Genomic DNA, 14,143 nt, shown 5'->3' on the forward strand with positions numbered 1-14,143 from the left:
ATTCCTGCTTTTTTAAACAAGATTGGAGAAATAAATTCGCTCTTGGCTGTGAAAACCTCGACAGCTTTTCCATCCTAACTGTGTTTTAATCGGATCAGCCCTTAAACTTTTCAAAAAACAGTATTTAATGAAAACAAACAGATGTACAACTGCCGAACGTCACCGGGAGACTGTTAACATGTGTCATCACCAAGTTTTAATAGCAGAACTAAAAAAATAACAAAGATTGAGAGTTATGACAGGGAAATATGGTTGCTATAGAAGTCCAGCTTCCACAAGACAACACTCCAGCAGGGAGGAGTTCCCACGCACAGCCTGAGCAGGTGCCTGTGCCAGAGCTGGCGTGCACACCTCAGCCCCCCAGCTCCCTCTGCCCCTCCTGCCCTCCCACTGCTCACCCTCTCAGCTGCTGCACACTGCTGATTCAACAGAAAATCCTTCCAAATATAGGGGGAAATACAGCTTCCCTCACATCAGGCTTCAAATGGACTCCTCCAGCAGCGTGATGCGACCTGAGCCCCTGAGGAGTGGGGATGTGGGGATGAGGACACATCTCCCTGTGGCAGCAGTTCTGTGCTGCAGCTTCCTGCAGAAATCCACCCACCTGAACAGGTTCCCAGCCACCAGCCAAGGAAGCTTCTCCAGATGATAATTCCACTTGCAGCACACTCCAAAATAGCCCCATACACATTATGATCCCTATTTCTAAGAATAAAGCTGAATAAAATGGTTTCTCCCTCTGCTTCCCACAGGAAAGTAAAGCAAAGAGCCTGTCTAAACTTCCTTCCCTTTTCTTAATGAAACTTTCATTGATTTTTCATCCTTGTGAATCATTGCCTTGGAGCAACTTCTTTTAGCCGCAGGTTCTCACATTTAATTTGTATGTAAGCTTAAGGGAAGGTTTATCAACAGAGTCTCCAGAAAGATACTAGAAGAGTTTTATGGAAAAGCTATGAAATTTTACATATGGCATTTACCAGCCTAGTTTAAAAAGAACAAAAAAAAAATCCAGAATAATGCATGACATTAACAATCAGCAGATTCCTGTGACATCCTATGGCACCTCCATGCAGCTGTCAGTGCACAAAGCATACAGAAGTCAGGCTGAATAAATTTATTCTGATAAAGAGTAAAAATAAAAATACACCAGACACTCATTCAGATGTATGGATCTTCCACATGTTAACAGCTAACTAAAGATAAGGAGAACAGAACACGTGTCTGTGTGTCCGCAGCATAACAAGACAGTTTCTGGCACCAAAATGTGTATTTGAGTTGGGCATAAGGAAACTGCTAGGATTTAGTGAATAAATAAATGAAAAATCCATCAGCAATACATTAACAGACAAGACAGCTTTGCCAATACCAAAGACATAAAAAGGAACAAATCTCTGATAATTTATTCTTAAGCTAAAATTTTCCAGCTGCTTCAAGTGCTATTTACATGGGAGAAAACAACTAAAATGCTACAGACCTTTCAGCTCTCATTCATGCAAAATACATTTATTTTACTGGTCTAGGGAGGGAACAAATTTATGGGCCAACAAGCAGCATCCAGGGTACAGTAATTCAAGTAACTATTACTCAGGTTTGTCTCTAAGAAAAGGAGGTATCCTTTTGCTTAAAAGTTAATCTTTTGCATTGTGAGTAATGTTGTCTAAGTGGCAAAGAAAAGCATTGGCTAGAATTGGTTCCACAAGACCTGAAAATAAGGATCTTTCACAAAGTATCTAGGCTTCTGGGGAAACAAAAAAAAAGGAAAAAAGTTAATAAATTGAATCATCTGTCACTTTATCAGTCCAGCATCTGTTATCTTTGAGAGGTGAAGCAAAAGGAAAGCTTGACAGAAATCTTTTCCCCATTCTCTCATGTCTTTGCACTGAAGTATCAACTCACTAGCACTGCCCTAATGATGATAACCCAATTGTCCTTAACTACTTCCCAAATTACCTGATTAAGGAAGGAATTCAATAGTGTTTCCCAGGTAGTATCCATTAATACCCACAGGCAGAGACCTGTAACAGAGCCTGCAGAGCGCTGCCCATGGAGCTGGGAGCAAAGCAGAGGAGGGGGAGACAGAGAGGGAAACCACTGCTGGTCACAGGAATGACCCTGAACCACAAACAGCCGGCCAGAGTGCCAGGCTGGACTGTGCCAAGGGGAGAGAAGTCCTTGAACTGCACAGCAACAAGCACAGGATGAAGCCAGATGAGATTGATATGTAGGATGCTTATTCCACTGAAAGAGAAGGGGCAGCACCAGCACCAGGAGAAAAAAGGGGATTTCATAAAGATAAACAGATTGAAAAAAAAATCATGTTTGTTGATCATGACAATTAGGTCTTCTATTCCAAAAAGTTACTGGGATGAGGAAAGGTTAGGGAAACTTTTAAACTCTCACTTAAACAGGCCATACCAAAACACTGAGAGTAAAAGGAAGAACATTTATAAAATCCTACATGAAGCAAACATGAAAAGGTTGCTCAGCTGCAAGATAACTGAGTAATGTAACCTTTCAAAGCAGCAATGAAAAGTGATTAGACCATCCCTTGGATTGAAAATGATTGATCATGCTGCTGGTATTGGAATTGAAGCTGACTATAATGCCTTTTATGTAATTGCTTTATTGAATGTAGCATAGCTTTATTTGGCAATATAGCCAGAACACTGTGAGTTTTACCAGTACTTTAGCTCCTGATACACCACAGACACACAGTTACAATACATTTATCCCAATGACATTGGATTAAATGGCACATACTGAGGTTGCCTCCTGACCTTTCAGTTAAGGTCTACAGGGAATCTTCTGCCTGCAGAATCATGTAGTTGATTTGAGTACCAGCAGCTTTCCATCCTCTGCATCTGTTTGCTGGTTTATTCCATAAACTATATCAAAAAAACCTTAAATCTGATTTGGGACCCTGTGTGCTGTAATAATTAAATCATTCTGAAGACTTTGAAAGCTGGCTCATCCATTTAAAAAAAAAATCAATCAAGGACGAGTAAATCACAGTGAAGAAGAGTAAGTAAAACTTTCTTTTTTATATTGGAGCAGATTGAAATATCTATGGGAAAAGCAGGAGTTGTTTGATTTTAACCTTTGTTTTTATCTAAAAAAACAGCTTCAAAATTTAAATGTAACTGCATAGAATTACCTTTTCTCACCTGTTTTTCTATTTCCTTGATTTACTATCCCCTGGTATCACTCCCTGCTCTTTGAAGAGAGTCCTGGCAAAGGTCAGCAGTCAATTAACCATCAATAAACACCCAACATGAGAGTGACAATTTCAGGCTGCCTGAGCTCCCATTACTAAACCAAGCAACATGTTAGAAATTTCGTAACAAAAAGCATAAAGCACTTTGGAGTGTTCTGAACATAAATATAATGCTACCTTTAAAGCAGTAAGTATGAAAAATATCAAAGGAGGTATGTAATACCAAGTTTTATCATCTATTGCACACGTATATTGATTTAACCGAGACACGCTCACTTATCTACAAAGCAAAAAATTGGGTTTTAAGTACTGTACTTTGCAAGACCCTTAGGGCACAATAACATTACTGCCATCATTTACTCTGACTTCCCTGTCTCTCATTTGATCCATCCCCAGTCTTCTCAAAACATTGCAGCTCTGTTTCTATTTCTGCCACCACACCAGTGCCCTTGGCTGGGTGGCAACAATGTAATTATACACAGGTGACATAAAACACAGACAAAAATTAAAATAAACACACACACACAGGCACTGACATCTAGAAGCATATTTAGCACTCAGACACATGGATAATTTTCCCAGTGCTGTGCAGGCAAGGATGTACTCAGGGTTTGGGGAAGGTCTTTTTGCACATTTTCTCATGTTTAAAAGTGTTTGGGGACAATCCTAAAAGCAAGATCATCTTGGCATTTTGCAGAGGAATGCAGAAGATAGAGGATTGGTATTTCCTTAAGAGAAAAGTGGGATCAATAACAGTTACCAGTTTGGATAAACCCTCATTATCAGATTCCTACAACTTCAAAACGAATCCAAGTGAGCCTCCTGTTAAATGCAGACACAACCTCCAATCTGTAGAATCACAAATTTCACACTAAGAACATTTTATGTCAAGATACAACTATACAGAGGTTATGAAATATTTAATGCCAATTGAAAAACAGATGTACTGAGTTAGTTTAACTGAAAATACTGAAGTTTAGATAAGTTATTCTAGTGATACACCATATGCATTTAATACACAGAGCTGCAAACAATTCACTGAAATTAATTTTCACTTCTGCTTGGATACAGCATTATTTTATTAATGCAATCAAGAATATTAAGGGAATGACAATAAAAACATGAGTGCTACCTTATGAGCACTATAGTTAATAACAGGACTTCCAGAAAGTTTCTGGTGTTTAATCAATAAAGCTTCCTTTTAATCCTTGTCTGTAAAAACTCTATTTCTGTACCCCATCCAGACAGCTGCTTCAAAACCCTGCAGCTAATACACATCAAAATTTATTGAATGCATAGAAAATTTAAAGTATAGAAATAATTTTTTCTCTATCCAGTGTTTCTACTTCAACAGACAGAAGAAAAGTGTTTATTTTGCTTAGAAGCAGATGAGTGATATAAATGTAACTAATGGGTCAAAAGATGTTAAAGATGTCACAAGTACTGAAGTTCTCCCTTCAGCAGCTTCAAACCTGTGAAAGTTATGATTATAAATGTCACCATGTGGAGAAGTAAAACATGCCTCACATGTAGGTGGATATTATTACACTATTGAAATTTGGAGGTCTTTGGATCTCAGGGGTGACAGAATAAACCCAAAAAGACACGAAACAGTGAAAAGTTTCAGGTGGTAACACAAACACCAGATGTCCCATGGATTTAACCACATGGGTGGCACACCCAGTCATGTTTCATATTTCTGTTGCCTTATTCAATGGGTCAAAAAAGTCCTGATAAAGACTAAAAGAAGCACCTACCTTGCACGTTTAATTTTTAAGCATATTGAAAATATAATGCTTTAAATGTCAGGATTTTTCAGAGGCATACAGCATGAACTATTCTTGCAAATGAAGCGTAGGAACACCTTTAAAGCTGCTGTTGACTAAGCCAGGGAACACGAACCCTTCATTACCCCTTAATTCTGTGCAGGGTATAAACACAGCCCCAAGCTCGCTCGCAGTCACTGGGGCTGCGCTGGTGACATCAGCCCCTCCCCAAAGCTGCAAATCTGACAGCCCTGCTTCACAGAGCTGTGCAGAGCTTTTAAACAGATCCTGGGAAAATAACCCAACAACCAAGCAGCAAATGTATTGCTGAAGGTAACAGGGAGGGAGCCTGGCGCTGTCCCTGGATCAGCTGGGTACCACGGCACACACACGCTCCGCAGCCTGGGCTCCGCCTTGGAGGCGCTGGGCTGGCTCCTCTTTGAACATATGCCCTTTCAAGTGAAATTAATCACTCTCTTTATCACTCCTGCAGCATCTGGAGCCATAATCATTACCCAACTGCTGGGAAAGAAATGAAACCACTAATCGCACGGGGAGCAGGGCTTAGCGCTCAGCGCAGGAAAGTTTTTATTAAGTTCTCATTTGAAAAGGGATTTTTCATGGCTGGCCTTGCAGGACATGCCACACAAAAGCTGGATCTGCTTCAGCAACTGTCTACAACTCACCCCCAGCACACAGAACCAATGTGTTTAGAACCACTATAATGAGGGTTTAACATGCTTTTCCAAACTTAGCTCTATAATCCTAAATCACTATTACACGCAAGTACTACACGGAGACACATTCAACCACGAGCTTTAAAAGGGCTCTGGAAGAAGGAACTGCAGAATTCTGCAGAGGTAGAGACCAGACAGTGCCCCTGGAATCACACCCTGCTCTTGGACTGGTCTCAGTCCAGGCAAACTGAAGCTCTGACATTCAAAACTCCTGAATTAAGTGGTTATTTCATCATATCTATCCACTGGCTGAGGGTGATTGAATTAAACAATGTCAAGACTAGGGAAATAACCTGGATTACCATGAATTATCCCTTCCAACTTCTCTATTTCGTGTTCCTGGCTTTTGCCATGCACATTTTTTGAAACTAAGAAAGAATGCAAAGAAATTATTTTTTTCTTTTTGGAAAGGAAAGAAAAATGAATAAAATTATAATGGCAGGATTATTCTCAAAAACCGCAGCAGAAGAAAAAAAATATCTAGGGAATAAGGGTATCAGAGGGCAGACTTCCCAAACCTCATGAAGAGTCCCTAGAAAGAGTCAGCAGCATAACTTGCATACTGAGAACAACGTGTATTTTAGGGATTTCTAATACAATTTTGTGTTATTTTCACCCACAATTGTGCTCTACACAAGAGGTGAATGAGGAAGTGATTACCCTTATATACTGAAGCCATTCAATGAAGTGGCAAAGTAAAACCCTTAAGATATACTTATTTAAAAAAAACCTGCAGGGTTCTGAACAAGGGCAGCAGAGTAATTAAATCTAGCACTCCACTACAACAGGCTGAAAATGTGATCATCCATTTTTAATGCTCCACCTATACATAACAACAGAAATATTTCCAACAGCTGCATTCAATTAAAAAAAATTAACCCCAAGGAAAAACTACAGAAATATCCCAATCTGTTTTTCTTGCCACTCACTGTGCTTCTTTTGTGACTGAAATATGTACAACAATACAATCCAACAAAGTTAAATGAAAAGTACCACAATTCCAATAATAAGCTATCCTTTTTTTTATTTTTATGAACTATTTAAAAGAAACCACTTTTGCAGATTTTCCCCTGTGACCCCCAGCTCTGTTCCCATAGTAACTATTGAGGAAAGAAAAGGATGAGAAACCTAACATACTTTTCCCAATACCAACAAAAAAAAAAAAAAACAGAAGAAAACACCTTATTCTCAAAAACCATTATTCTCAAGAAGAGAAGAGGGACATTAAAAGATTAGCGTGAAACTCCTGTGTAATCTAGTTCAAACCACCACCTACTGAACATCTGATGCTGGTTGACAAAGATGTTTGCTAAAGCAGGCAGCCTTACTGTAAAAGGCCTGCTGAAATAGTTTTGCAAGCCCAACAATACCAAAATGACCAGGCACATGCTGCAAAATCTCCCCCCTGAAGGCAGCCTGCCCACAGCCAGGCTCAGCACTCGCCTCTGCCAGGGAACTCCTACTCCAGGCACATCAAGTGTTAATTTCAGCATTTATTTCTGGGTTCTTTCAGTTCCTCCTCTGCTTGCCTTTTTAGCTGGATTGTACTCTGTGCTGCCCATACTGCTTGCTGGAGTGCTTTTCTAGGAAAATATAATAACCCAAGGATTCCTTCTTCAGGCAGTGCCACCAAGAACCTCCCTCTGCTGTCCACAGCTCCTCACAGGAAACCAGAGCTGATAAACAAGCCAAGTTTTACAGACAAGGAAAACAGCGCCAGTTTAAGTATTCCTGTATCTCTAACCAGCATCCCTAAGTCTTCCAGGAGCTATTCCAACATCTCTGATGCTGGCTGGCACTCTCTGTGCCACAGGTCCTTCATCCATGTCCCATACACGGTGCTTCCAGCCTGGTGGGATTAGGACAGGACCCAGGTGGGAGTGCCATGGGCTGCCCTGGCAGTTATCCAACCCAGCAGCAGACCTCAAGCACCAGGCTGGAAAATGATGTTCCAGCATAAGAAAGCTTCTCCAGCCTTTATGGAACTCTTCTGGTGCACATTTGTCTTTTCTCTGCCAAACTCCCCAGTATTTCCTGGCTCAGGACGCAAGGTCTCCCCCAACTCTGAAATGTCTCACCCACCTAACCATGAATTGACCAACCCCTGCAAAGGGTCATAAATTAAGGCAACAGGTGCATCTCCACAATCCCAAGACAAGATGGATTCAGCTGTTGAGAAAATAAGACCAGATGATGATACCAATATCAGAAGTGGTATAAGATGCATGGAGCAGCAGAACCAAATGTAATAAAATTTTGAGAGTCATGGAACAGAAGGGTGGAAATGTGGATAGGAAATTGTAAGGAACAAAGAAGAAAGAAAACCAAATATTTATCAATCTGAAACAGCTGCATTTCTGTCTGAAAAAATGTGAGATTAGATTTGAGGCCACCCTTAAAGCCTCTCAAATATCAGTGACTAATATCAACCAGCATTTTAAATTTTGCTCCTAATGAAATTTTGCAAAACAACTTCCTTCGAATCTTCAAATGTTATTGTTTTTTAATGTTTTGTAGAAATAGAAGCATAATTTATACTGTCTCATAAAATATTATTTATAAGTAATTATTTTAGACAAATTTAGAACTCAAGTACTACTTTTTTTATTTAAATCACTTTTTTAACAGCTACATAATGAAACTATGCCAACACATTAAAAACAACTACACTGCTTCAAATGAAACTGTTCATTACAAAAACTGTTCATTGTTTTCAAAAATTACTCTTGAGATATTTTAAGCCAGACATCTATAATTCCAATTCAATACAGTAAAACATCAGTAAGTGAAATCTTAATTGAGATTTGATATAATTCTGAGGAGCAGTGCTAAGAAAAGATTTCATTTGACAACCAGTTCTAAGAAATAAGTTTACTCACAGAGCTCCAGAAGCTTGGTGTCCTCAATTCATAAATACATTAACAGCAATGACCAAAAGAAGAATTACTTAAACTAAAGAATAGTCTGGCTCAGGAACAAGCATAAACTGACCATAAATAAAGTAAAGGTAAAAACAAGATTTCTCATTGTAGAACAACTTTTCATTATCAGGTTTATGGCAGTGTCCTGGTTATTTTGAGAACAGAACATAATAGGTTTTTTTGAAACTACTTACTGCTTCTGCAGTCGATACTACATGACTACAATCTATAATCCAGGAGCACCACTTGTGTTCACTCTTAGCATAGTGAAGATCCTCTGAATCATATAAAGTTTGATTAAATCAAGGCTAAATTTCCACTTCAAAGTTTCAGCATTTAAAACTCCATCCACCAAGGCAGTGTAAGAACAAGCCACAATTAGAATGTTTACCACACAATGAGAAGTTTAGAAGCATCAGTCAGATACACCACAAACCTTCCAGACACCACACAAAGATCACTAAAAAGCCATTTGTGCTTCATTCATGAGCTGTTGTCCCATCAAACAAAGAAACCACTTCATTTAGGACAGATAATCACTCTTGATTTTGTCGAGCTTTTGGAATACCTCACTTGTTGCAGAGCTATTTTTGAGTCTCCTTTCAGCAGGTTTGAGCTCTACTGTCCTTTCAAGACCTGGACTCCTTTTAACATTTGGTGTACGTAGGTAAAAGCTTGTCTTTTAAGACGTAAGGTCAAAGGCACTTCCAAACCAGCACTTGACCTTCATGAAATTACAATCTTGAGAAAGGGCATTTTATGGCAGTATTATCAGAGAACAGAGAACAAAAGGCCTTTTTTCATCATAGCCAGGGCTGAGCTCACCCACACTCACGGGTGGTTCAAAGGTTCCTCCACATTAGAAGTTGTTCTCTGAAAAGTTCATTTTGTCCCTTTTCCATTATGGATTGTTTCTGAAGAACGACTAAAGATCAAAACCCATCTGCTAACCCTATTTTAAGGACAACTTTCAAATACAGGGAGTAACTCCAAAATTAAAGTTTTCATATGTTCACCTCAGGCAGGAGTACTTACAGCTCACACACCTGGCTCCCAAAAGCCCACAAACTCCAGACATTTAATGGTTTCTTCCTCAGGTAAAAATCTCTCTGCTGTGATCAGAATCATTACAAACCCATTTCCCAGTCTGATACCTCACTTTCAGAGCTCTTCCACTCAGATCAGGGAGCATGTCCCTGCTGGGCTAAATAGCCATCCTGATTCGTTTTTTCTAGAGCAGGAAAACTCACTGGGACACAACATCTGGGCTTCTAACAATCCCCTTCCTCCCTTCCATAGTAGACAGAGGATTATTTCCATGATAGATAGCATTTCTACCATGATTAAAGAACCATTTTTCTAAAAATTAGGGCATTTTCATCCTAGAAAAAACATTTTTACAATATTTCCCTCATTAAAAAATAAACCCATGTCACTGCTTTAGCTCTGAGAGCCTTTTATGGGCTATGTCCCTTACAGCTTGCATTCTGTTTGTATTTTGGGGGAAACAGCACAAGCCTGGGCTGTAGTTTATGGAGGAGTTGAAGACACCAGCAGTGAAGGAGAGCCTAACCTGTCCATGAGCTATAAAAAGAGTATCTGGAAAGAGACACTCCAGCACTTTGTAATCCTTATTATCAGCCCCTTCCTGTAAAGTATTCAAAATATTAGCTTGTTTCTTACCCTTAATTCTGATTTTGGAGCTAAATTTTAGATATTTTAGAGATTTTAGAGAATCACCAAAAAAAAAAAAAAAAAAAGAAAAAACAACTAGAATTATGTGTCAATGTTCTACACACAGTTTTAAACACAGGCATACTGGCATTACAGAAGTTCCAGGAACTCTTAGGACTACTCCAAGTGTTGGAGAAAATTAACATGGTGCAATATTCAAATTGCTAATTGGCAACTGCATTAAATACTATTAATTTACAAGAATTTAGGTCCAATTAAATTTAGCAAGTGCAAGAAAATTATTTGGCTATTTGATGTTGCTGAGTAATTTAGCTGATATGATTATTGTTTTCATGTTTAGTGGCCACTAAATGAGCATCTGATGGGAAATGTCTGAAAACCAGAAGACACAGGGTACAAATATTAATTTGCAACTTCTAGAAGCCAAAAGCTGAAAATAAATGGTTTTAAGACAGGTCACCAATAAGCAACATGCAAGTGATAGCCCTCTGAATAGCTGAGGGAAGATTATGTATAAAATTACCTCACACTGCCAAGTTCTCATGTTTTAGAATTTCAGAGCCTGGGGGTTTTTTAGATGCAGTGATTTCAGTACTGCTGTTTTCCCCTAGACCAAGACCACCAAGCCCAGAATGAAAATGTACAAGTCTTCATTAGACAGTGTCAAGGATTTAGCTAAAAAAAAAAGTCTGTATTATAAACTGCAGCAATTATATGATTTTTTTTTTCCTTTTCCCCAGCCCCATCCATATTAAGGACGCCTCCCTGGATTTGTGTGTGCTAGGAAAATTTATTTCAGTACATAAAAATTCATTTTCATAAAGTCAGAGCTTTCAGTAGCATAATCTTATTTAATTATAAAGCATGACATTTCAATAAGAAGTTGAATTTCTCCCCAGCAGGTAAGTAACTTGCCATGCTTACAACAGACAATTCAAGATTTAAAAACAGAACAGATCATCCCCTTTCCCATTATGGACTGTTCATTTCTCATCAGATTGTTTTATTAAGAAAAAGGACAGCAGCTGCAGGTTTTCCTTCTATTGCAATGGATCTGCTCAGCTTTTATTTTAAAAGTTACTTAATTTTAGGTTCACTGTGCTGTGCTTTTATTAACTTTTTATTATTTTGTATTGGGCACAAAAGTCCTCAAACTATAGGATGATTTTTATACAGTTATTATACAAGCCACAGGTTTCAATGGGTCAAGATCTTCATGATCTACATCCCAGGGATATTTTATTATTAATATCTTACCACAAGGGGTTATGTTAACCCTTCTACCTCTCCAGATCCATCCATTTAAGTCACCACTCCTCTCTTCCCAAAACACTTCCTTTTAATCCTCTGGAAGAGACACCTTTGTGACTAATCATAGTGAGAAACCTTTTCCGTTAGGGTATGAAAATGTTTAGAAAATGAAGCCACATACGCCACCCTGACAGCAGACTGCCATTTACTGCCCATTCTGTTATTTCTCAGGAAAACTGCAAAAACAAAAGATTCAGGATTTAGAAATGCTGATGCTCTCTACTTATGCAGAAGCTTCACAAATTATACTTAGTTTCTCAGCAAAACAAAATGTTTTGGGTGAAAATACTATTCATTTCAACCTGGAACTAAACATTTGGGCCTTAGATGTAACTTTTATCTAACTTTCAACAAAATACTTCAATGGGAAAAAAGGGAGGGGGGGTAATGTTTACAAATATTGGAGAAAAATCATTTTTCCTCAGTTGGGACAATACATTTAGCTGGAACTCACAAGGTATTTTCATTTGGAAAACACATCAGTCAAAGTTGTTTTGTACCTCATGCCACTCCATAAGCAGAGAAAGTAGATCAAAATATTCTTAGGATTTAAAGTTTTTAAAGTGACTCTCTAGAGATCAGACATATTTAATGCACTGTGGGAGTCACAAGAACTGACAATTTTCTTGTGCATCTGGAAGAGGAACCTTAACAACAATCCTATTGTGGGGCTTTCAGAGCATGGTGCCCACACAATCCTGGGCACCAAATTTTCTTAGCTCTAATTACATCTGCCCCAGATGCCTTTGAAGCATTGAAAGCTCTTTATTTTAAGCTGGAATCATCGAGTCAAATTAAAGTCTTATGATTTACAATGCACAGCCCTAATGACTGAAGAGAAGACAGACAGCACTGAAGGCTCTAATTTGTCTTTAAGAAAACAACTCTACCTTTCAAAGTTGGTTCAAAAATCATGTAAATAACAGTGAATTGGAGAAAAGAGAGTCATTGTTTATTTCCTCCTCATTTCACATGCTAGACAGTGTAAAGAAAAAGTCTTTGGAAATGCAGTATCATGCTGTACTTTACCAGCCCTTCCCCAGATTCCCACACCAGCAGCCAGGCACGAAGTTTGTGTTGATCCTTTCAGAAGAACACGAGTTCTCCCAGAAAAATTGCTTCATTATTCCACTAATTCAGTCTATTACCTTCTACAGAAATGTAATTAAAAATAAATAACCAAAATACCAAAGAACCTCTCCAAAACAAAACAAAACACAAAAAGAAGAGGGAAATTATTTTTCCATCACATTTAATTGCTGTGTTGCTCAGTCACAAAAGGCCAAACCTCAAAGGGATCCTGAGCAATGAAACCCCTGGTTCAGTTCAGTATTTTTGATTAAGCACTTTAAGTAAACATTTCCCAAATTAACCAATCTTTCCATTTCATTGAACTTTCTCTGCTGCTGTGTGTTGTGATACAAAACAAACATCTGATGCACCATGCTTGGTCCTGTGCAGCTGTACCACCCCACCTCCCAGACACCCACTTCAGCACCAATAGTGGTGGTGCTCCCAAAGCATCTTCAGAGCTTTCCAACCTTGTACACATTCAAGCACTGCATGTATCCAACCTGACTGAGGGACAGAAATAATTCACCACATGCACCAATGGAATTACAAACAGATCAACCAACAGCGTGGGCTTCTGACTCAGTTCATCCTAAGAGATGCTGCTGCATACAAAAATTAAAAGAAAATTATTAAATATTTCAAAGAAAGCAATATTAGGATAATAATCCAGTAAAAACACTCTTAGATGAAAAGCATTAAGGAGTCTAGAATTATGCTCTGGGTGCATAATTGCAACAGACATGTAGATTACTAATGTCAAACACAAATTAACTTTCTATTTTTCAGAATTAAAAAAAATTAGAACAGAAGACATTATCAGACTTTTAAAACTTATTATTGAAACAAAACAGAATGGAGAGAGGACAATCATGTCATCCTTTAATACAGCAAGTATCTAGTAGAGAAGTTGGCATCTTTTTCCTACCTGTTTTCCAGACAAACTGGTGACCTCTCCTGGCTTGCAGATCAGCTGTTTGCAACATTAAGAAAACAAACAAAAGGAAGGGCTTCCCCAGGCTCTGCCATGCCCAATGAGGAGAAACCCAGTTCTGTTGTAGAAGCATAATTCAGATAATTCAGTCTCTTGTATTCTTTGCTCCTAGAATTAACAAAAAAAAAAAAAAAGAAGAGAAGGCTTGTTAAAATATTTAAACCACCAAGGCAACAGGCTCAGCCTAAGGGTAACGTGGTGGCCACTGCAGATTGGATGAGAACAAGTCTGTTAGAGGTGCTTCACTTGGAGAGGAAGAAAAGGAGGAAGGGATGAGAGAAGGGAAGGGCCAGCTCCCAGAGGACCTACAGTCCCATCCTACAAAGCCACTGTAAATGCTTCTAGCAGGCTCTTAGGAAGAAATCTGCCAGTGCCAATAAACGGCAATGGACCCAGGGGCAGCGTGCGGTGTGTGCCTTCTTTTCTCTATTTTC

General features: G+C 38.8%; 1 protein-coding gene across 1 annotated transcript in view; it reads right to left on the bottom strand.

The window, feature by feature from the left end:
- Positions 1-14,143, bottom strand: part of THSD7B (thrombospondin type 1 domain containing 7B) — a 259,051-nt gene that overhangs the window by 228,660 nt on the left and 16,248 nt on the right. The window contains 1 exon segment of the mRNA XM_031057310.1: positions 13,644-13,817. Within this exon segment, the coding sequence (XP_030913170.1) occupies positions 13,644-13,782 (139 nt within the window). The 5' untranslated portion in view covers positions 13,783-13,817.

The sequence above is a fragment of the Geospiza fortis genome, unplaced genomic scaffold (genome assembly GCF_000277835.1).
Source record: "Geospiza fortis unplaced genomic scaffold, GeoFor_1.0 scaffold112, whole genome shotgun sequence".
Classification (NCBI taxonomy): domain Eukaryota; kingdom Metazoa; phylum Chordata; class Aves; order Passeriformes; family Thraupidae; genus Geospiza; species Geospiza fortis.